The 22,343-nt window shown below is 41.7% G+C and overlaps 1 protein-coding gene across 1 annotated transcript in view; it reads right to left on the minus strand.

Moving 5' to 3' along the window:
* Nucleotides 1-2,032: 2,032 nt before the first annotated feature.
* slco4a1 (solute carrier organic anion transporter family, member 4A1) overlaps nucleotides 2,033-22,343 on the minus strand; it is a 213,565-nt gene continuing 193,254 nt past the window's right edge. Inside the window, exons 9-15 of the mRNA XM_070895094.1 lie at nucleotides 18,237-18,432; nucleotides 16,479-16,644; nucleotides 14,497-14,669; nucleotides 12,015-12,079; nucleotides 10,349-10,497; nucleotides 7,144-7,278; nucleotides 2,033-2,918 (exon numbers count right to left, since the gene is read on the minus strand). Of these exons, the coding sequence (XP_070751195.1) occupies nucleotides 2,811-2,918; nucleotides 7,144-7,278; nucleotides 10,349-10,497; nucleotides 12,015-12,079; nucleotides 14,497-14,669; nucleotides 16,479-16,644; nucleotides 18,237-18,432 (992 nt within the window). The 3' untranslated portion in view covers nucleotides 2,033-2,810. The remainder of the gene's footprint in view (nucleotides 2,919-7,143; nucleotides 7,279-10,348; nucleotides 10,498-12,014; nucleotides 12,080-14,496; nucleotides 14,670-16,478; nucleotides 16,645-18,236; nucleotides 18,433-22,343) is intronic.

Consider the following 22,343-nt stretch of genomic DNA (forward strand, 5'->3'; position numbering starts at 1 on the left):
GGCCAGTGACCTCAGGAGGGTGAAGGCACTGATCCTGATACCCTGCCCCAGGCCTATCCCACGCTGCAAGCACCTGATGGTAACTATTAGCCACGGAGCTGGAAATGAAGCGGTGCCAATACGCGCAGTCGGCCGCCATTACCCACCGCCCAGGTGGAGACGGCGCAGCCCCCAGACCCAGTCGCTACCTCGGCCATGTCCGGGAGCGAAAGGTCAGAACCCAGTTCTCCAAACGGGACCTGGAACAGCCAGGTTCCCAACACTGTTAGAGAGCAGGCAGAAAATTCTGCAGCTCTCAAAGGAGGACAGGGAGGCCACACACATCTGTGGCTCTGCCCATCGCTAGGCAACGGCAAAGGCCCTGGCTAGGTGAGCGAACCAAGCCCACCCCGCTAGCAGGGGGCGCAGCGCCGCTATCAGATGACTAGGATCCCGTCCGGTTGCTCTGGAACCTGCGTCCTCGCATACCTTAGTATTTACCATGACTGAACTATGAATGCAATTTACCCAATCCTGGCGCATGACCGCAAAATGTAACGAATGTAAGACACTGAACCAAGGTGTCACGATACAAACTGTAACTTTCTTTCTTTGTAATTGCACGGTGTCTGATCCTGTATGTTAATGTAACGGGCCTGCTACATGATTTCGCTGTGGGGGGAAATGGATGTATGTTGCCATGGACACACACATGGATCACACCCAGAACCCACTGGAACCTCCACAGCATCATCGAACCATCCAAACTGGTAACCCAACGTTGTGGCGAAAGGACTTGGGGGTTAACAGGGAGAGAGCCAAGCCAAAGCACAGCTAAGGTGCAAGGGCTATTGGCACTTAAATCTGGGGAGAGCTAAGCCAGAGCACATAGTGCAAAGGTAATCGACACAAAGGACTTGGGGGAAGAGTGATGTTATATATGCAGACTATAGATATACTCTGTGTAGTCACTGTATAGTTGTATAAGATGGAGACTTGTTACCTGATGTACTGTCAATAAGGTTTACATTCTGTATATACTAGGCTGTCCATCAGAGGGCACTGCGGTGGGAGACCTGAGGGTCACCTACAAAGGTGTGCAAGGCCCAGTATAAAAGGCTGCCCACCATGCTTGTGCCTCACTCTGGAGTTACGAATAAAGGACCAAGGTCACTACAGTTTGAGTACAACACAATGCCTCGTGGAGTCATTCATAAGTGCTTACAGACATAACAGAAATACTTTTGAAGTGTAGTCAATGTTGTAATGTAGGAAGCACCCCTTACAAAGACTGGTGGTTTTCCTGCAGTGATACATACCATATTGCATACAAAAAACTCTATCACATTAGTATATTTTTCTGACTGCATAAATAAGAATGTAAATAAACCTAGAGCAATAATAAATGCTCCAGGTGTACAATTTGGCATTAGACACAATGGCTGCTTTTATTTATTTTTTAATTGTATCCAATACAATCACTTAACAATATTAACAGAGAAATGAACCCATTAAATATGAACTGATGAATAAGTGTTTAAAATTGTGGTTAACAATGTCATACAAACACGTAGAATCTTCATCTGCTACTGTTGCCAAAAATGATTTCCAGGCTATGTTTTGAGCTCTGCAAATCGAAACATAGAAAGTAGGTGCAGGAGTAGGCCATTCGGCCCTTCGAGCCTGCACCACCATTCAATAAGATCATGGCTGATATAAGATCATAAATATATTTAACACATCAAAAGGATGGCAGCTTATATTGATACTGTACTAGTCATGACCATCCTTCAAAAAAAATGAAATATGGCCAAATCCCCTTTAGATGGTAATTGGTTTCCAGAATATATATATATATTACATATATATATATATATATAAAATGAACTCTCCAAAGGTTTTAATATAATTGTGTGTTTTACTATCACATATTTAATGAGGAGAATTAGACCATGCTGAGATTATCTGCAAGTTGATTAGAAATAGGAAATGACATTAAGGCTGTACTTATCAGTTCAAGTACAGATCAGTCGCTACCGAATCTGTTTGCAGCCAGCAGTAGTTAGTTTATTCAAACTGGTTTTGTATCAGGCTATAGCAACCAGTTTGTGTGTGTGTGCGGTTCCCTGCTGTTAAATTTGAAATGTTTTGCATGTGTGTTCAAGCGCCCATGTTTTTCAAAACATTTTTAGGAGCTCTGCTGCAGTTTATAAAATGCTCAAGAGGTCCACTTGAACATTTTTAAACTCTATTTGAGACCACATTGCGCAATCTACGCCCGATAATTTAATGTTACTTTTGAATTATCCAATAATGTGAATTAAGCAAAGTGGGAATTTACTGAAACACCATAAAGCTCCCATTTATACAAAAATAGGTTTACTGATGCCAATGAATAACTATCTACCTCTGCTCTAGGATCCTGTATAGAATCAGTCACACAACAATTTGTACATCAGTGCAACTAGCTCCACATTGCGTAAAATGGCTAAGCCCTTCCACTGGATTGCAAATCTGATCACCTGGTCTTACATTGGGTCAATTTATCTATGGCTGGACTAGTTCAACTTTGTGTCAGTGATCAACCTGTGAAGGCTGCTGTCATTGAAAGAGATTTGTTCCAAGGCATTCAAGGAGACATTAGTTGGAAAGTCCTTCCCAATACAGATTTTGGAAAATCAAGAATTGAAACACATCTGATGCTACATATTCAATAAAGGAATCCTGGTCCCACAGACCAAAAACATACCACCAGAACTGGGTAGCACACTCACCTCCGAGTCAGAAGGTTGTGGGTTTGAGTCCCGCTCCAGGGACTTGAGCACATAAATCTAGGCCGATACTCCTGAGTAGTGCGGAGGGAGTGCTGCACTGTCGGATGAAACGTTAAACCGAGGCCCCGTCTGTTCTCTCAGGTGGATATAAAAGATCCCATGGCACTATTTCGAAGAAGCACAGGGGAGTTATCCCCAGTGTCCTGCCCAATATTTATCCATCAATTAACATAACAAAAACAGATTTTCTGGTCATTATCACAACACTGTTTGTGGGAGCTTGCTGTGTGCAAATTGGCTGCCGTGTTTTCCACATTACAACAGTGACTACACTCCAAAAGTACTTCATTGGCGGTAAAGTGCATCGAGACATCCAGTGGTCGTGAAAGGTGCTATTTAAATAAAAGTCTTTCTTCCCCTCAGAACCGCAGACCTAAGTTCTCACTTGGAAATGGGAGATGTAAAGTGAAAAATGTTAATATCCAGAGAAGAAAAACTTGAAAGTGGCCACAGGAGAATTTGCTTTCAAACCTTGAAGAAGATCAGAATGGTTTGCACAATCAACCTTAAGATAATATACTAGCATGAACTAAGGTGACTATCTTCAGAGGATTTGGTCACATCACAGAATCTATAATAATTCAAAGATATGGAACAGCCTATTGATCTCAACTCAGATTTTTTTGGGGAAAATTCAATCTAATTTAGAATAATGAACAAACGTTAGAACTGCTATCAACACGAATTGTTGAATGATAAAATACCACTGCACTGATACAACGGTCAGTGCCTTTTAAATGTAAAACTTCCCAAAAATTAAATATGAAGTACAATAAAGCTTATTTATTCTCAAATACCTGAACACAAAATATTTACTAAAATTAGGTAACTTTTGATCAGAGTTACAGAACAATTTGATTAAGTTACAAATGGTAAATCACACCTTGAGGCATAATGGCCTAAACTTCGATTCCTTATTACAAGTGCAATAACCGTGAAGTTATGCAATGGGATACAGCTGTGCAAACATGAACATCTCATTGTTATTTTAGCAGAGATATTATTCCATTTATTTTAAGGACGGGCTTATTTGTACTGCAAAAATGGGCACCCTTTGTTTATGATTGGTCCCCTTGGAGGTTAAGCGACACCCTGAAGTTTCACAGGAACGTGTAACTGGAACCGCCCATCCCAAGGTCTCACTGACTTTGCAAATTGTAACTCGGTCCACTTTGACTTCCTGAAGCGACAGAGGACAGAGCTCCCCAGAAGACAGCAAGGGCCAGCCAAAGTGCCTTACCCTAGACCAAGTGCATGCCTCCCCCAGCCAAAGTGCCTTACCCCAGTCCAAATGCATGCCTTCCCCAGCCAAAGTGCCCCACCCCCACCAAAGATGGGGCATTGTGTACGGATTGTCAACAGGTTTATTGGGTATGAAGTGAATAGTGACAGTGTCATGACTTCTGGATATCATCCACTCCTAAGTAGAATAATGCCTGCATTAAATAGTTTGAAATTTCAAATGAATGTTTTTGTATGCTGGTATCTTAGCGGCATTTCAAAGTCAGTATTATGAAAAATATCATGTATTACGATGTCTTTTTTAAGGTAAGTAATAATAGTGCATAACACATTGAATATCTCGTTGTACTTTCAAGCAAAAACACAGTGCCAACTTTTTTCCCATAATGGGGTAGAATTTGTGGTCGGAAGCTTCCTGCGAGTGGATGCCTCCGACCTGCAAAAAATCTATGAACTTACTTAATGGTCCCGGAGGTTTGGATGCTTGCGCTCCTAGGCCTCTATGTGTAGGCCTGCGTAGAGGCCCACGTATCCCAGGGGTGCATGCGGTTCACAAATGCCTCTGGGATCACATGGGCTGGCCCAACCAATAAAAGAAGGGAATCTCCATTCATACATTTGGGGTTTCCGTTTGTACGAATCCCCGTAAGTATGAATGGGAATCACTTGAAAAATACACAAACACATGAAATAAATTAAAAATAAACATTGCACATTTAAAATTAACTAAAATACCATTTAATTAAATATTTTAAACAAAATTTAATTGTTTGAATGTTTTTATATGTTTTAATGCGGCTAAAAATACATTACCTTATTGGACAGGGTTTTTAAATGTATAAATGGGTGATAACATTTTAGTTACTTATTTTTTTTTAACTCTTAGGCTGTAAAAGCAGGCCTTACGCCTGCTATTACCAGGCGTAAGAATTTCAAGGGTATTCACTGGGCAGAAGCCCAACTCTCTGCTCGCAGAGGCCCTCTTTTTTCGGATGCGGTGGATCCGTCAAGACAGAATGCAAGTTCCGGGCTTTGGCGCATGCGCAGTAAATACCTAAACCTGGAACTTGGAGGGCCCCTATGGGCATGTGTGCACCTCGTAGGCACCTGTAAGGGCTGACCCAATGTGTACCAGTTCTAGTGCAAATAGTCAATAACTGCAGTTTATAAAAAACAGATCTCATGTGGAACTGCTGTTTTATCATGCCACCAGCCAATCTAATACATCACTCTCTTAATTATTAATATGAAGTCTGCATAATAATTGTTACTTTCAAATCCCCTCCACTTTCTTTCTTGCTACCTTCAGCAACACAGGCCATTAAATACTCAGTGTGAAGACATACAGGGAAATGCACCTTATAAAACTACACAGGCTTTCCACATCATTTTGCTGGAATCTTGTAATTTTTTAAATAAAAGTTTCTTCAAATATTCGAATGGATTTTTAAAAAAATATAAAATTTGAGTCTTTGTAGGTTGTAGCACTGTTAACTGCCAAATTACTATCAGCAAGTAACTCACCCAGCAGCATTTCTGATTTTTTTTGCCGACTATTACTTCTACGGGTTCATGGTTCAGTGAATGACCGCTCCAGTTTCAATCATAGTGCAAAAGAAATTTTAAAAAATACTGGGGAAAACTTCAAGAGTCCAGCTGTACCAGGCTTCCAGAATGGCTGAGCAACACCACGAATGGAAAAAGATACAAGGCTCAAGTAAATAGGGATTTAAAAAAAAAAGGAAATGATAAGTTACTCTTAGGGGTCGAAATTCCTTTTCTAATGCCACCCGTTACCGCCGGAGATGGGCGGCTAACGGGCAGCTAAGTACTTACCGGCAGTGGTGACCGGGTTCCTCGGCTCACGGTAAATTTAGTTGGGCGGTGGGGGTGGTGCCAAGACGTACCGCTGTGCGTTTGTCCGCCACCCATCCACGTGGTGATGTCATCGCGCGTGCAATGCCCCCTTGCCGCCGCGGCTGCGAAATTAGGCAAGTACGGTGGTCTTACCGGCAGGCATTTGTACAGCTTGGAAAAGCTGTCGGGACATCGGGGATCCCAGGGCGGCAACGCCCAGGGATCAAGGTAAGTGGTTACGCTTATTTTCTTTTAGGATTTATGTATTAATGCGACCAGTGAGGAAGTGTGGGTGAGGGAAAGTGTTGGAAACATTTCCCCCCCCCCATTTTTTTGCATCTCGCAATGCGGCAGCCTATCGGCGGGAAATTCGGTCGGCCTCCTGAAATGCCGCTCCGTTGGCGCCCGAGGATGGGTGTAAAATGCCACTTTTAGCGCTGTTCTCTCATTTTTGGACGGGAAAACCAAATTTTGCAGTTTGAGGCAGCACCTACCGCCTGCCGTTAAAATCAGCACTCAGCCGGTGTCACTGCCTCAAAAACGGCATGACCGAATTTCGACCCTCTTAGACTTTAATAATCTAGATACCAAACAACTATACTGCTCCGATCAGTAAAGCAAAAGTAATGATAAACCAACTATCAAATATGTTACATAAATATAGGTCACAGCAGTTCAGTGGTTTAAAATGCAGCATATAATTGCGAATGTTTAAAAAAAAAAGGCCTTTGTATAGAAGTAAACAGTTAAAATAAACAGTAGTACTGCGGGTTAGAACACGTGACAAAGCAGAATAGCTTAAGCACAGCTATATGGGTTGGAGATGTGGAAAATCATCCCAATTTTCAGTCTCTTTAGGACTTTCTCCGAGGCCTAACTTAAAAACAGTCCATTACAATTGGCTAGTGTTTATAATGAGGCATTCTTGTATATAAATAGAATGGTTTTGTGTGCGAACTCTGTACTTTATTCACCCTCAGGAGGCATTTTTCATTCTACGCTTCCATCCTTCACACGTGTTCAATTCATTGCAAGTCTGTAATGTAACAGGCTTGCAAAAAGTCCCAACCTTGCTGGGAATTATGCCGCTGATATATTTCCAACACTGTCTTGAAAATCTGGCTACTTTGACGAGTGGTGGATGACCTGTAGTAATGTGAAGTGGAAACATGCAGTTTTCATGTAGGATGTGGGATGCAGTTTAAGTGGTATTTCATTATGTAGTAATTACACTGTTTATTGTCTTCTGTGAAACGTCCTTCTCTGGTAGATCTGACTCTCCATTGTCCATGTTGGAACTATTCAGTGCTGAATTTGGTGGCTTGTACAGCAATAAGGCTGTGAGAAAGAATGATGACCCCAATACCTGAAAATAGAAAAACAAAATAGCCCTTGTTAATGTCAGCATAAAAGACAGGCTTTGGTTAAACTTTGGCTATTGAGAAACATGTAAGAAGGCAATGATAACTGCATTTAATCAGAGAACTGGATATTGATCCAGTTTCTAAGTTATTCATGCCCACATACTAAAACTGACTAGAATTTGGACTCGGGTCTCCTAGTTAGCTGCTCAATCCTCAACCCTTATTCTACTTGCATATAATGTTTCTCTATTTAAAAAAAAATAGAATCAATATCCTATCCTAAAAGCTTCAATGGTCTATAGAATCATAGAATGATACAGTACAGAAGGTAGCCATTTGGTTCCACTCCCCTGCTCTTTCCACATATTTCCATCCAGGACAAAGCAGTCTGCTTACCCAATCCACCACCATAAAAATTCACTCCCTCCACCGCCGCCGCACTGTGGCTGCAGTGTGTACCATCTACAAGATGTATTGCAGCCAATCGCCAAGGCTTCTTCAGCAGCACCTCCCAAACCCGCAACCTCGACCACCTAGAAGGACAAGGGCAGTAGGTGCAAAGGAATGCCCCCACCTGCAAGTTCCCCAAGTCACACATGATCCCGACGTGGAAATATATCGTCATTCCTTCATCGTTGCTGGGTCAAAATCCCAGAACTCCCTCCCAAACAGCCCTATATAGAAGTACTTTCACCATACAGATGGCAGCAATTCAAAGTGCCTCACCACCACCTTCTTAAGGATAATTAGGGATGGGCAATAATTGCCGGTGATGCCCACATCCCATGAATGAATTTTTAAAAAATCTGCAGTGGAGACCTAGATTACATAGACCACAGATATGAAATGGAGACTTTATGGTCTAAAACTGAAAGATATAGTAATTGCAAACATCAACTTCCTCAGCAAACATTTAAATCCAACCACGAGGCAGGCACTCTGAAACCGATCAGATGCCCACTGTTCCATACACACATAGATCAAAGTGCATCATGAGGAGATGCCTGGTAGCAGTGGCATACATGAAACAGGAGCAGCTAGTTGGCACTCATGTCAGTGACAATTCTGTGCCGTTTTATAGGTCTACACAAGTACAGCAGGAACTACCTTTGAAAGTAATGAGCCCACATTATGGTATAACCCATACAGTCATCTCCCACTGTCACAGTCTCATGTAGGGAAGCATTTAGTAGCAGAGCATGTTTCCAAGCAACTGAGAAAAGTTTGCAACGTACAGGTGGTAAATGCAGTATGTTAAACATGTTCAATTTCTTTCAAATTATTATTTTTCCATTATGCAGGAAGCAAGCAAAACAAAGAGTGGCTGAAACCTGGTTGCCTGGAAGTCCCCTGTGCCATAAAAGGTTGAGGGCAGTAGTGCTGTTGAGCACATGGTTAACTTTTCCTGACAATTTTATCACAGCCAACCTGTTGTATCTCAAACCTCCTCGTGCACTATTCCTCCACTATGCCCAAATAGTTGTCTGTTGCATAACAGCCGATTGAGTTGTTTGGGCTAGAAATTCAGTTTTTGGCGATATCAGTTTTTTTCCCGTCATTTTTTGGAAAAATATACCACTGAAAGCTTCGCCATTTTTTAAAGGGGGTAAAATTGGCAAAAAAATGCGCCCGACAGTAAACATCACGTTGCACGAGGATTCGCGGTGGAAACCGTGGTCCTCGTCAACTTTAGCCCGAGGCCTATCACTGCCAAAACACAAAAAAAATTGCTAAAATAAAAAAATAAGAAAACGTTCACTCAACACTTAACTAATGAATCGCTGAAAAAGAATTAAAAAACAAAAACTTCAACTTACCTTTTTTGTAGGTCTTCATACCTACCGCTGTTTCTGGGGCTTCAACGCAGGCTTTTCTCAGGTGTTTTTTTTTTCACCCCGAGTACGGGTTCGCCGAACGGCCAATTTTAAGCGGTCGCATTTTTTTTGGCGTTGCACATAGTCAATCCGCTTTTCGGCGATATTTCAAAACTGGCAGTCATTAACTTTTGCCAATTTAGGTATATACCTTTTACCTGCAAAAAAGGCGAAATATTGCCAAAAAAACGTGCGCAAGGTTGGCCAATTTCTCCCCCTTTGTCTCCAATAGCTCTGTGCTACTGGGTGATGTTCTACTTCAGTTCCAGCAGTGGTCACTACACCCATATTCAAACTCCTCTGCCTCATTCATATCTTTCACAGATGCAATGATGTTTTGAGCTATTGTTCTTCGTTAAACTCATTGGCCTATAAATTGGATGGTACCCGAATTGGGGCGTGATTCCAGTGCAGTGCATGCATCATGCAAATGATGAGGCTGGTGGCAGGACCATAGCAAATTGGTCTGCTGGCCACATTTGCTGAAGGCACCTGGGGTTTAGTCACACGGGCCAAGTTCATTCGGAGAGTTCATGAAGGGGAGCAGGCACGCTGGAGGGAGGAGAGCGGTGACTTGCAGCAGATCTCCAGATTTAACATGGAGCTGGGAGGAGCACTCCTGGTAAGTACAAAAGTTCAAACTTGCATTTCGGTGACAGCCTTTAAGGACTGCTGGTTTGGCTGCCAAGCACATGAATAAACTGATCGTAGCACGCACAATTGAATTTTGCAAAGGGAATCCAAACCGGCATTAAGCACCCTATTTGCCGATGCAAAGGGCTTAACACCTGTTTCAGGCACACCGCTGAACGCCTGGAGCAGCCTTTACCAATATGGCGGGGGTGCAATTCCAATGCAGAATGGGCATGTGTGCGCTGCCTACCACATCTTACAAATGTTTTATGTTTGTAAATCCAATTTCATGGCCATTAGCTCGAAGTCTGACCTGGAGTAGAATTACATCGGATATACGGCACAGAAATAGGCCATTCGGTCCAACCAGTCCATGCTAGCATTTATGCTCCACTCGAGCCTCCTCCCATCTTTCCTCATCTAAATCTATCAGCATAACCCTCTATTCCCTTCTCCCTCATATGCTTGCTAGCTGCCCCTTAAAAGCATCTATACTATTCGTTTCAACCACTCCCTGTGGTAGCGAGTTACACATTCTATAACTATAAATTATCACATATATTACCTTGTAGGTTATTCCGGCAATCAGGAGATATTTGTTCATGGCTGAATTTTGGTAGATATAACATGAGCCTCGATCACCGCATTGGTCCTGCCATAACAAGCAAGAGATGTCTATAACTGAGCCAAAGGCAATTGGACCTGGGATTCCACCTGTTGGAAATTATACAATGGAAAGAAATCAAATACCTGAAGCACAAAATTCATTGTAGTCTTAAATAGTTGGAATTTTACATTACAATCATTAATTAGGGCATTTCACCATTAGTTTTCCCATTAACAAAAAAGTAACATTGAGTTTAAGTTCCTGTCTAGTTGATGATAATTACTGATTAGAAAAACTTGCTGCACTTGATAATGCAAAGTTAATACAAATAATGAAATAAGATCACAGATGTATCTAATAATGTAAATTAATTGGGCTGGATTTTCGGTCTTCTGCTGCCCGTTAGCACCCCAGAGGGGCAGCAATGGCGGCAGCAAGCGCTTCCAGGTGGACGGACAGCTTCCAGTGCCCCGTCGGTACATTCGGTGCCGATTTCGAGGGGGTGCAGAGCATTACCGCCCGGAATTGGCGAGCACCTCGGTGTGTAACGCCCCTGGTTGCGACACTGGCTCGATATTTGGATCGCACCCGACCCGTAGCGCTCCATAGAGCGCCTCCTGGTGGGACCGCCTTTGGAAGCTGTGAAGTAAGGGTAAGTGTGATTGATTTATTTTTGGCGATTTATGTTGTGGTGGTGGTGAGTTATTTATTGAGAATGTTTTTGATGGGATTTCTCCTCACCCCCGAGACCTCTCTCAGGTCGCTCCAAGGCCGGCTGTTTAGCTCGGGATTTTCACTTGTTCAGCCAGTCTAGCACCCTAAAAGAGGTGTGCAACACCTCCCTTAGCGCTCCACTCCAAACTCAGGGCCCAGCTGATGAATTTTGCAGACACAAACGCTGCAACAGAAATGCAACCAATTGAGTCATAAAATCAAACTAATTTATTCCGTCCAGTAACTCTGCTCAATTATTAGCACTTCTCTTGGTTCAAAAGTAGATTTTTAAAATGAATAGAATGTACACTCAAAAAGAATGCTGCAAATTAATTAAAATCAACAGTTATTTAAAGTAATGTTATGAGCAATTACAGTTGTACAATTTACAACAACTTGTATTTATATAGCGCCTTTAATGTAGTAAAACGTCCCCAGGTGCTTCACAGGAGTATCATAAGACAAACATTTGACACGGAGTCACTTATGGAGAAATTAGGGCAGGTGACCAAAAGTTTAGTCAAAGAGGTAGATTTTAAGGAACGCCTTAAAAGGAGGAAAGAAAATTTGTATTTCCGTAAAAGCAAAGTTCAGGGCACTTTTACATATAACTGAAATAATCTAAGAGGTAAAATACAAGCAAGAATTAAATTAGTCTTGCTTCAGTTAAATTTGTAGATCAAGTTTATTGAGGTGCTATCATTAACATTTATTTTACATTTAACAAGTTTATAAATTGAATCAATAAATCAAAATTATGCAATCTTCAAAACTTTCAGCAATTATTCAAATATAAATACAATTACACTAATACATTTTGACTTTAAGCTGTTTATTTACCATTATGTTTATACTGGAACAACCAAAAACCACATATACACATTATTAAAAGCTGACTGAGTACTCTTACCTAAAGTTCGGACCAAGATCCATTGAATACCAAGTGCAAATGATCGTTGACTATCAGGGACACACCTAATTAATTTAGAAACAAAAAAATATTCTCGGTCATACGGTAATATTGCAGGACAGTTTTTTTGAAACCCTTCAGCCCCTTTAGTATTTTTGGATAGCTCACTGTCCCATTTGGGAAAACTCTCCAGCAGGTAGTAGGTAGAGTTTTTGGATTTTAGGAGAAATTAAAGAAATAGTTCTTTATGAACACTGAAGACCATTCCAGTAAACGAACAAATTGGTGACCACTAATATTTTTTTATAGATGTATCTCGCTAATATTATTGTATTGCGTCACCCCCAACATACTCGTCATTAAGGGGGGCCTTGGTGGCCCAGAGATGCAGCGTTGGTGTATCTGTGCCGTGCTGAGTCACAGGGTGCACACATGAAGGAAATTAAGCATTTTTGTTTAAAAAAAATCACAGAATCATAGAAACTTACAGCACAGGAGGAGGCCATTCTGCCAGTCATGCCTGTGCTGGCTCACTGAAAGAGCAGTCATGCTTAGTCCTACATCCCTGTTTTTTGTCTGTAACCCTCCAAGTTACTCCTCCTCAAGTAACTGTCCAACTCAGTTTTAAAATTATTTATGGTATCAGCTTCCACCACCTTTTCAGGTTGGATCTTCCAGATACCGACAACTGAATGAAAACATTGCTCCTCATCTCATCTCTAGATCTTTTGCCAACAATTTTGAACCTACAACCTTCAGTTATTAACCCACTTGCCAGAGGAAATCGTTCTTCTCTATCTACTCTATTAAAACCACTTATTGGCCCTGAAATTCTGTTCAGAGGCTTCTTTCGGACGAACGCCTCCGACCGGAGAATTTTTCCGAAAGTACCAAATGGTCTCGGAGGAGCGTGGAATTCTGTTGGGGAGGCCTTCTCTTCCCGCGTTGCGAAGCGCGCTCCCGTCCTCCAGGTTCCCACGCAGAAGATGCAGTCACGTGTGACTGCTCAACCAATCAGGTACAGTATTCTCAATTAATAGCAATGGGAACTCCGTATCTACGAGTTCTCAATGTTTTTTTTCTCAATTGATAGCAAACACAATAACACCAAATAAAAAATAAAAAACACACTTCACAATTAAAATTAATTGAAATTAAAGTTAATAAATATCTTAGAGAAATTTTTTTTCCCCCCCGAGTTTTTAAAAAGTTTTTAAAATTATGGTTTAAAATAAATTTAACGTAGTGGGCAGGGTTTTTATAAAATAAAATGTGTTTTTGAGATTTTATTTTTTATGTTTTAAGACTCTTATGCCTATAAAATTAGGCTATGCGCCCGTTTTTTATCAGGCGCAAGAGTTTTGAGGAGTTTTGAGTTATGGGTAAATTCCACAATCTTGCCCATGCAAGTGTGCTCACTCCCAAGATGCGGAGGATCTGTCAAGCTGGAGCTTGACAGATCAGAAAAGCCGGTTTTCAGCGCATGCGCGTTGTGCGCTGAAAACCGGCTTTGGCGATGCCTTCCCGGGTCCATACACACTCCGTACGGACCTGGGGAGGCCGGGATTTCTGGGCCAGTATCTTGAAAACCTCTATTAGATCACCTCTCAACCTTCTCTGTTCCAAGGAGAAGAGTCCTAACTTTCCCAACCTCTCCTCATAACTGAAGTTCCTCGTTCCTGGTAACATCCTGGTAAACCTCCTCTGCAAACTTCGAGGCCTTCACATCTTTCCTGAAGTGAGGTGCCCAGAATTGTCCACAATACTCCAGCTGAGGCCTAACCAGTGATTTATAAAGTTCCAGCATGATCTCTTTGCTCTTATATTATTTTCTATTTATAAACCCAAGTAACCAATATGCCTTTTTAACCATCTTATCACCTTGCCCTGCCACCTTTAAGGATTTGTGTATATGGACACCAGGGACTCTCTGCTTATTTCCACTTTTCAAACTCGTGCCATTTATAGTATACTGTCTTACCATATTAGTCCTTCCAAAGTGCGTCACTATTTGAAAAGAACTTCTCACCATGTCTTGTTTAAATTGAGTAGACCATCAGAAAGGCAGGCAAGAGTGATTCTCTGAATGGTTAGCAAGCAACTGCTATTTAACATTAATATTCAGGGTAACTGATTCCATTCCAGTTTACTTTGAAGTTTAACACAACAGATGCAACTGTTAGTTATTTTTCTAGCTTCTGAGGAGGGATTGCCACATCTGTAACTACTGTAAATCGATAGTGTATCTTTAGTTCTGTACACTTGTTTATTTACTTATTATTAAAATGATTCATTTAACAATGTTGCTAACATAAGAACATAAGAAATAGGAGCAGGAGTAGGCCATTTGGCCCCTCGAGCCTGCTCTGCAAACTTGAAATGTGACAATAATCAAATTAAAATGTCGGGTGTTCCATTACAAATAAAAAAGAATTTGCACTACATTTGTTAGAAACTAGGACATAACTGATTCCATTCTTACCTGAGAGTTGCTGTCAGTGCAGGAATACTGCCCAAAAATGTGAAAAAAATCACAAAAAAGAAGAAACCCAGGAAAAGTGGCATGTGTGTGCATGAAGAGCTGCATTTTCCAGATTCTGCATAACCTATCTCAGACGGAAGGTTCTCCATGACACAGAGGCAGTCGTGGAAAACCTGGAAATGAAGGAAAGTAAACAAAAGTAGTGAAAAGTGGTGTAAATTCGCAATTGTTCAATTTATTGACTGTTCTTCTCTTTCAAACCAGACAATAAAACCGTGCTATCACAAACACACTGTATACCTCATTTTCTTTCACCTAGAGCATGAGACACTGCACATTAATGTTTTCTGCAGCGGATGGCTAGTCCAACCGGTATTTATTGCAAAAACTCAGCAGGTCCCAATCTATTCAGTATAAGATCGCTTCCATTGGCTCAGCACACGTAGGGGCCGAAATTCAGCTTCCCGACAAGGCCCGTTACCGCCGGAAAGCGAAGGCCACGGGGTCGAATGGCCGCCGCTTGCGAAATTATCCTCGGTGTTTTTTTCCAGCGGTCCCCACTTCCGTCCCACTGCTGCCGAACCCTCCTAAGTGCGTCATCAAAGCACTCACAAGCAAAATTCACGTAAAAAAAAAATTTTGCGGCCGCCGTGCGGTGCCCTCGATAGTTTTTTCTGACAGAGACACACTGGGGGGGGCATCCCAGCACGCTGTTGGAGGGCTCCCGGTGCTGCAGTCGGTAAGTAGAAAATGTTTTATTTATTGATTTCTTATTAATTTTTTTTGATTGATTTATTGGTTGATTTATTGATGTATTTATCATTTATTATTGATGATGGCTCTTTATTTGTAAAAGTGCCTCGAGGTTACAACAAAAATCAGATGTAGAGCAAAGCTCTCTCATCTTTGCCTCAACTATTTGTCTCCATCCTAATCACTATAGTCGTGTGAATTTTTTAGTCGGCATCTCTGATGGAGACAACCAATCTATGGCTGCCAGAAATTGAATAGAAACTACTCACACTCACTATACATAGGACAGGAAAAGGAGTAGGCCATTCAGCCCCCTGAGCCGGTTCTGCTATTCATAGGCAGTCCCTCAGAATCGAGGAAGACTTGCTCCCACTCTTAAAAATAAGTCCTTAGGTGGCTGAACAGTTCCAATACGAGAACCACAGTCCCTGTCACAGGTGGGATGGATAGTCATTGAGGGAAAGGGTGGGTGGGACAAGTTTGCCCCACGCTTTTTCTGCTGCCTGCACTTGATTTCTGCATGCGCTCGGCGATGAGACTCTAGGTGCTCAGTGCCCTCCCGGATGCACTTCATCTACTTAGGGCGGTCTTTGGCCAAGGACTCCCAGGTGTCAGTGGGGATGTCGCACGAACTGTATCTCAACTCTATTCACCTACTGCCTTGATTCAACATCCCTCAATACTACCCAACAAACCTAACAAAAGCCTATCGATCTTAGTATTGAAATTTTTAATTGATCTACGCTCAACATCTTTTTGGAGGAGAACGTTCCAGATTTCCACTACACTTTGTGTGAAGAAGTGCTTCCTGACATCACCTCTGAACTACACAAAAGGTAAGATAATACAGCAACAAGCTACCTAATATCTGTGTTTAAAAAAGAGTCTTGGTGACAATAATTAAGGGACAAATAGCTTGGGTGCAGACGGCATTAGCCTGCAGGGAAGTAGAACATAATTAATTAAAATGACAAGTTGGGTTTGCCAACTCTTCCAAAACAGGTCCTTCCTTTTTTTTCACCATGGGTGTTTAATAAAAGACTTTAAAGTTAAATATACACCATGTAATTTATATATATATTTTAAACAAAAGGGTTCGTTGAGAAGAGCATTCGTTCATTAAGCTTAAAGGTTAATAAATCACAACAAAATATGCAGCTTTAAAGCATTTCCAGCCACTTGCACGGCTGGTGGCTAATGGAGACACGAAGTATAACTGGAAAAATTACCTTCCTGCCATTTGCAGCCAGCGTGGTGTTGAATTCAGTGCATCCAGCATGACAGGGGGAGTAGTACATTATACCATCAGCTCCGCAAACTGGATTGTACATCTCCATTAAGCAGCTACACTCAGCGTTGCAAGCTGCAGACACGTTAACTGGACCATCATAAAAACTGTGAAATAATAATGCCTCAGCGTTAATTAGCACGATTCACTAAAATATTAAAAGCTGGAAATCAAATAAGTAACTTATGTATGTATCTACCACATTCAATCTTTAAAAACAGTTTCATGGTATTCTTATACTTTTAAGCAAGGCACAACGTACTGACAACATTGCAACCAATAATAATCAGAATAGTTTCTGCAAATCACATCCAGTAAGTTATAAATCTAAAAACAGACACAAAAAAGTCTTCTGCTCCCCCCCACAAAAAAAATTGGCAACTGCTGTTACTTCACCCAAATTATTGAAAATTAAACAATTATAATAAATGAATAGTGAATATGAGAAATAAAGCTAGTCATGGATGCACCAGAGAACATAAGTCAATAGTAAGGAAACATTTGAATGGGTTTTACAAAAACGGAAAATTAATTTTATGTACTTGTACTGAGGAAAATTGGACACCTGCGGTTTCTCTACATTTGGAAATCTTGATTTCAGTTTTTATGATCATATTAACTAACCTTGTTGATCATAGAATCATAGAAATTTACAGCACGGAAGGAGGCCATTTCGGCCCATCGTGTCCGCGCCGGCCGACCAAGAGCTATCCAGCCTAATCCCATTTTCCAGCTCTTAGTCCATAGCCTTGTAGGTTACAGCACTTCAGGTGCATATCCAGGTATATATTTTTAAAAATGTGGTGAGAGTTTCTGCTTCTACCACCCTTTTAGGCAGCGAGTTCCAGACCCCACCATCCTCTGGGCGAAAACATTTCCCCTCTAAACCTCCCCCCATTACTTTAAATTTATACCTCCTGGTTGTTGACCCCTCTGCGAAGGGAAATAGGTCCTTCCAATTCACTCTATCTAGGCCCCTCATAATTTTATACACCTCAATAAGGTCTCCCTTCAGACTCCTCTGTTCCAAAGAAAACAACCCCAGCCTATCCAATCTTTCCTCATAGCTAAAATTCTCTAGTCCAGGAAATATCCCCGTAAATCTCCTCTGTACCCTTCTTAACCACCTTATCTACCTGTCCTGCTACCTTCAGAGATCTGTGGACATGCACTCCAAGGTTCCTTTGTTCCTCTGCATTTCTCAGTGTCCTACCATTTACTGTGTATTCCCTTGCCTTGTTAACCCTCCCCAAATGCATTACCTCACACTGAATTCCATTTGCCACTGTTCTGCTCACCTGACCAGTTCATTGATATCTGCCTGCACTCTACTGCTTTCTTCTTCATCATCAACCACACAGTCAATTTCTGTATCATCTGCAAACATTTTAATCATACCCCCTACATTCAAGTGTAAACCATTGATATATACCACAAAAAGCAAAGGACCTACTACTGAGCCCTGCAGAGTCCCACTGGAAACAACTTTCCAGTCACAAAAATACCCATCGATAATTACCCTTTGCTTCCTGCCTCTGAGCCAATTTTGGATCCAATTTACCACTTTGCCTTGGATCCTAAGGGCTTTTACTTTCGTGATCATTGGTTAAAATAGTTAACTTCCTGAATTAATTATGATATGCCCAATATATTACAGTTCTTGAATGATTACATTTAAAAATGAGATTTCTGCTCATACCTGCCATTGAAGGTCGAAGTGATTCCAGCCACAGGCATGTTGGGGCAGTGAATGCAGACTATGAAAATAGCTAAAAGGCCAAAGACTGTACAAATCAGACAAAACTTGATGATTCCAGCACAGCGGAGTTTTAATTTATTCACGATATATCCGCCAAGGAAAGTGCCACCTCCACCTGCTGGGACTACAAGATAGCCTAGAATTGGGGAAAGGAATGAAAAGGAATTAGAAATCCATCTACCTTTAGATTCAGCAAGTTATCACCTATTTGCTCTCAGTTTTTGATTATTTTGTGTCATTGTAGTAAATGATAATCTGAACATTCAAAATACTTAATTGCTAAAATTCATTGAAATAATTTAATATTCTTTATACTCTCAGATGGGGACATATATTTTTTAGTCAAACAGTACCAAGCACATGATAATGAAGCAGCTAAGTTACTCACTAATATGGAATTAGGCCACTTGCTTCAAATTAAGTTCTACCCCATAAATAAAAGAAAGACTTGCATTTATACAGCGCCTTTCACGACCACCGGATGTCTCAAAGCGCTTTACAGCCAATGAAGTACTTTGAGTGTAGTCACTGTTGCAATGTGGGAAACATGGCAGCCAATTTGCAAACAGCAAGATCCCAGAAACAGCAATGTGATACTGACCAGATAATCTGTTTTTGTTTTGTTGATTGAGGGGTAAATATTGGCCAGGGCACCGGGGATAACTCCCCTGCACTTCTTCGAAATAGTGCCATGGGATCTTTTACGTCCACTTGAGAGAGCAGATGGTGCCTCGGTTTTAAAATCTCATCCGGAAGACGGCACCTCTGAGTGCAGCACTCCCTCAGCACTGCACTGGGAGTGTCAGCCTAGATTTATGTACAAGTCCCTGGAGCGGGACTTGAACCCACAACCTTCTGACTCAGAGGCGAGTGTGCTACCCACTTGGCCACAGCTGACACCAATAAATCATGGATATTCATTTAAATTGAGGCTTCACTTTCAAACGTATGCCATCTTTAATGGTACAAATTGGTGTTGGATTTGTAGGAGAACTCAGTTAAATCAGATTGAATAGATCCAGTTCTCAGGCCAAGCCTACGATGAGCCCAAGCAAATTTTACAGCCCTGAGCTGCATAATAGGCATGTTGCATCCATTTCCAAATCTCGAAACTACACCATTCCAATCCAATCTTACTGCCACCATCCACCACAACAATCTTCAATGCCACACAGGGAGCAACTGAGGGAATATGGATAAAAAATATAATTTGGTATTTCTTCAGCCGGGCCCTGCAATATAGCCAAAGTAGATTGGAAAAAAAAATGCTGCATCGGAAGCACGGGGGAGTAGAAAGGCCCTTAGAACCAACTGCTGGATCATGAAACTAATCTTGGTATAAAACCGGCCAACATCAGAGTTAGATGTATTTATTAAACTTAAAAGACTAAACACCACCAATCAAGAATCTGTGTTTCATTTTCTTTTCAACTATAAAAAGTTATTTAAGTTATTTTACATCATACAATTGGTTCAAAGTATAATCCAGCGTATTATAAACCATCGTCTTGACTGCAAAAATCACTCAATGCGCACAATGACACTTTTGAAGCATCTAATTTGTACAAAACAAAAAACAAATCACCATGACAGCATGTCCTGTCTGGTCAGTAATGGAGCAGTTTCACGGATCAGTTACTGCGATTTGGAAATGGCTTGGTTTATTAAAATTCTACATTTGAAGTCTGCTCTTAAGCCTTTGTTCTCACATATTTATGCTTTATTGCAATATCAGTTTGAAGTTTTTTGTTTAATTGTTTCATCAATTTGTGTTAATGACACCAAAAAAAATTGAGGACAAATGTCAAAACAAAGGGCTCAATTTTTCCCAGTGATTTGCGCCATTTTTTGGGAGCAGGTTGCTTTTTCTGGCTTAACTTAAAAATCCAGTTTCCCCAATCAATTTGCACCAGTGTAACTCAATTAGTTATGTTTTCTTCAGGTTAGTTTATTTTTCCATCCAAAGGGGACGTAACCAGCCACCTACGCCAATTTTGGTCATATAGTGAACTTTGGCCAGCTGATAGTTACTCCATTTCTGCTTAGGCCAGCGTATGTGGCCTCTCGAGAAAACCCTTGTGGAGAGTTAAAGAAATCGGCACAGATAAGGAAATTGGAGGCCATTCGGCCTGGGCTAGGGGCGGGAAGCGGAGGCCATAGCGGACTGGGAAGGCCTCGAGGCCACAGCGGACCGGGACCGGCACTCACTAAGGGACCGGAGAGGGTTGGCGGGGGAGGGAGCGCCCTTACCGCAAGCCCTTCGGCCTGGGCTAGGGATGGGAATTGGAGCGCACCGGGGGGAAAGCACTCACTCGGGGACCGGAGAGGTTTGGCGGGGGAGGGAGCAACTGTTTTATCCAGAAAGACCTGGGCATGGAGATGCCTCAGGAAGTGCCGTAGCTGTTTTGCAGGTAAAAGACCATGAAGTATCAGGAGAATCATTACTCAGATAATTCCTCAGTGATGGCAGAAGCACAAATCCAAACTCAACTAATCAATAAAGTGTTTGCAACTGTTTAACAATCTCCCTTTGTCATATTTAACCCCACCGTCACAAAAATTACAAGTCCTTTAATCCAGTACCCATCCTATATCATCACATCACATCGGAATTCTTTGGTCCTACATGGTCATCCAAACCTACATAACATGAATGAATAACCGAGCATGACATAAGTCCACAGTTTTCTGTATGTCTATAATTTCCATGAATAACTAATTACAAGCAACTTAAAAGTGACCATAAACCATCCCATTCTTTCCTTACTCTATGCTTATTCTGGATATCTAGCTGCACCGCTTGAGATCCCGGTCCCGTTCTGGAGGCCTCTCGATTGCCAACTCGGAACTGTACTGCGCATCTATTGCCGCGACATCAAAAACGTACGTTTTTTTCCCCGCGCACGCGCAGAAGATCCGGCTGCATTTTTCGGTGCAGACAGCAGGCTCCACCCCCCGAGGCGACTGGCCACGCTGCGCAGCTCCGGATTACAGTAGAAACATCGGGGAAAGTTTGGACATGTTTTTCTGGTGCATTTCTGGATCTAAATAAGCGGCGTAATTCTGGCCAGAAAACGGGCTTGAGGAAAATTGAGCCCTATAACACTGAAGATTGCACAATTATATCAGAATCTCCTGTACAATATACGGTAACTGCAGCAGAGGAAGGCAGAATAAAGTGAATTTAAACCATAGTGGGTAGTGCTAGGTGCATGGTCAATGTGTCAAATTCTAAACAACCTATTTGGTTCAGAAGAGGCAAGAGGAAAAAAAAAAACCTGGATATGTGCATACCACACAGTGACATACCTGGGACCAAACAAAATGAAATCTCACACCAACTAAATCCATCAGCTTGCATAGATACCATGGCTTGATATGAGGTAGTGCATAAATCAAAAATGCCAGAGGTAAGCAACTCTCATGAGGTAGCAGGATTTGAAGAAGCCATACACCGAAGTGCATCACCAGAATCAGAGGCAAACTCAATCAGGAAAGCAAAAGATGGATTTTGGTATAAAAGTTCAAACAGGGACAGACTAAAATCAGATCTGGCAACCCAAAAACAGCTATCAATGAGGCACTGTGGGCCAGCAGCAGCAGAATTGTTCACCAGAACAATCTGTATCATGGCCCAACACATCTCTCACTCCTCAATTATCGTCAAGCCAGAAGATTAACCCTGGTTCAATGGAGAGTGTAGATGGTGTATCAAGGACCATTCATACATTAGAATGATGTACCATCCTAGTGAAGTTACAACACCATAAACAGCAGACTTTAGAATTATGCAGTCCCACAATAAATGCCATCATAGCAAAGCTCTGTAGCCCCACCACATCTACTCGAGAATGGTGGTGGACAGCCAAACAACTAACAGGAGGCTCCGTGAACATCCCCATCCTCAACTATGGTGGAGTCTAGCATCTGAGAGCAAAAACTGAAGTGTTTGCAAAAGTCTCATTTAAAATTACTGTGGCCAATCTTATTTACCTCCTCCACAGGCCCCCACCATCATAGTTCCAAGTGTCCAGCCAATTTGGTTCA

The sequence above is a fragment of the Pristiophorus japonicus genome, chromosome 12, assembly GCF_044704955.1.
Source record: "Pristiophorus japonicus isolate sPriJap1 chromosome 12, sPriJap1.hap1, whole genome shotgun sequence".
In the NCBI taxonomy this organism is placed as follows: domain Eukaryota; kingdom Metazoa; phylum Chordata; class Chondrichthyes; family Pristiophoridae; genus Pristiophorus; species Pristiophorus japonicus.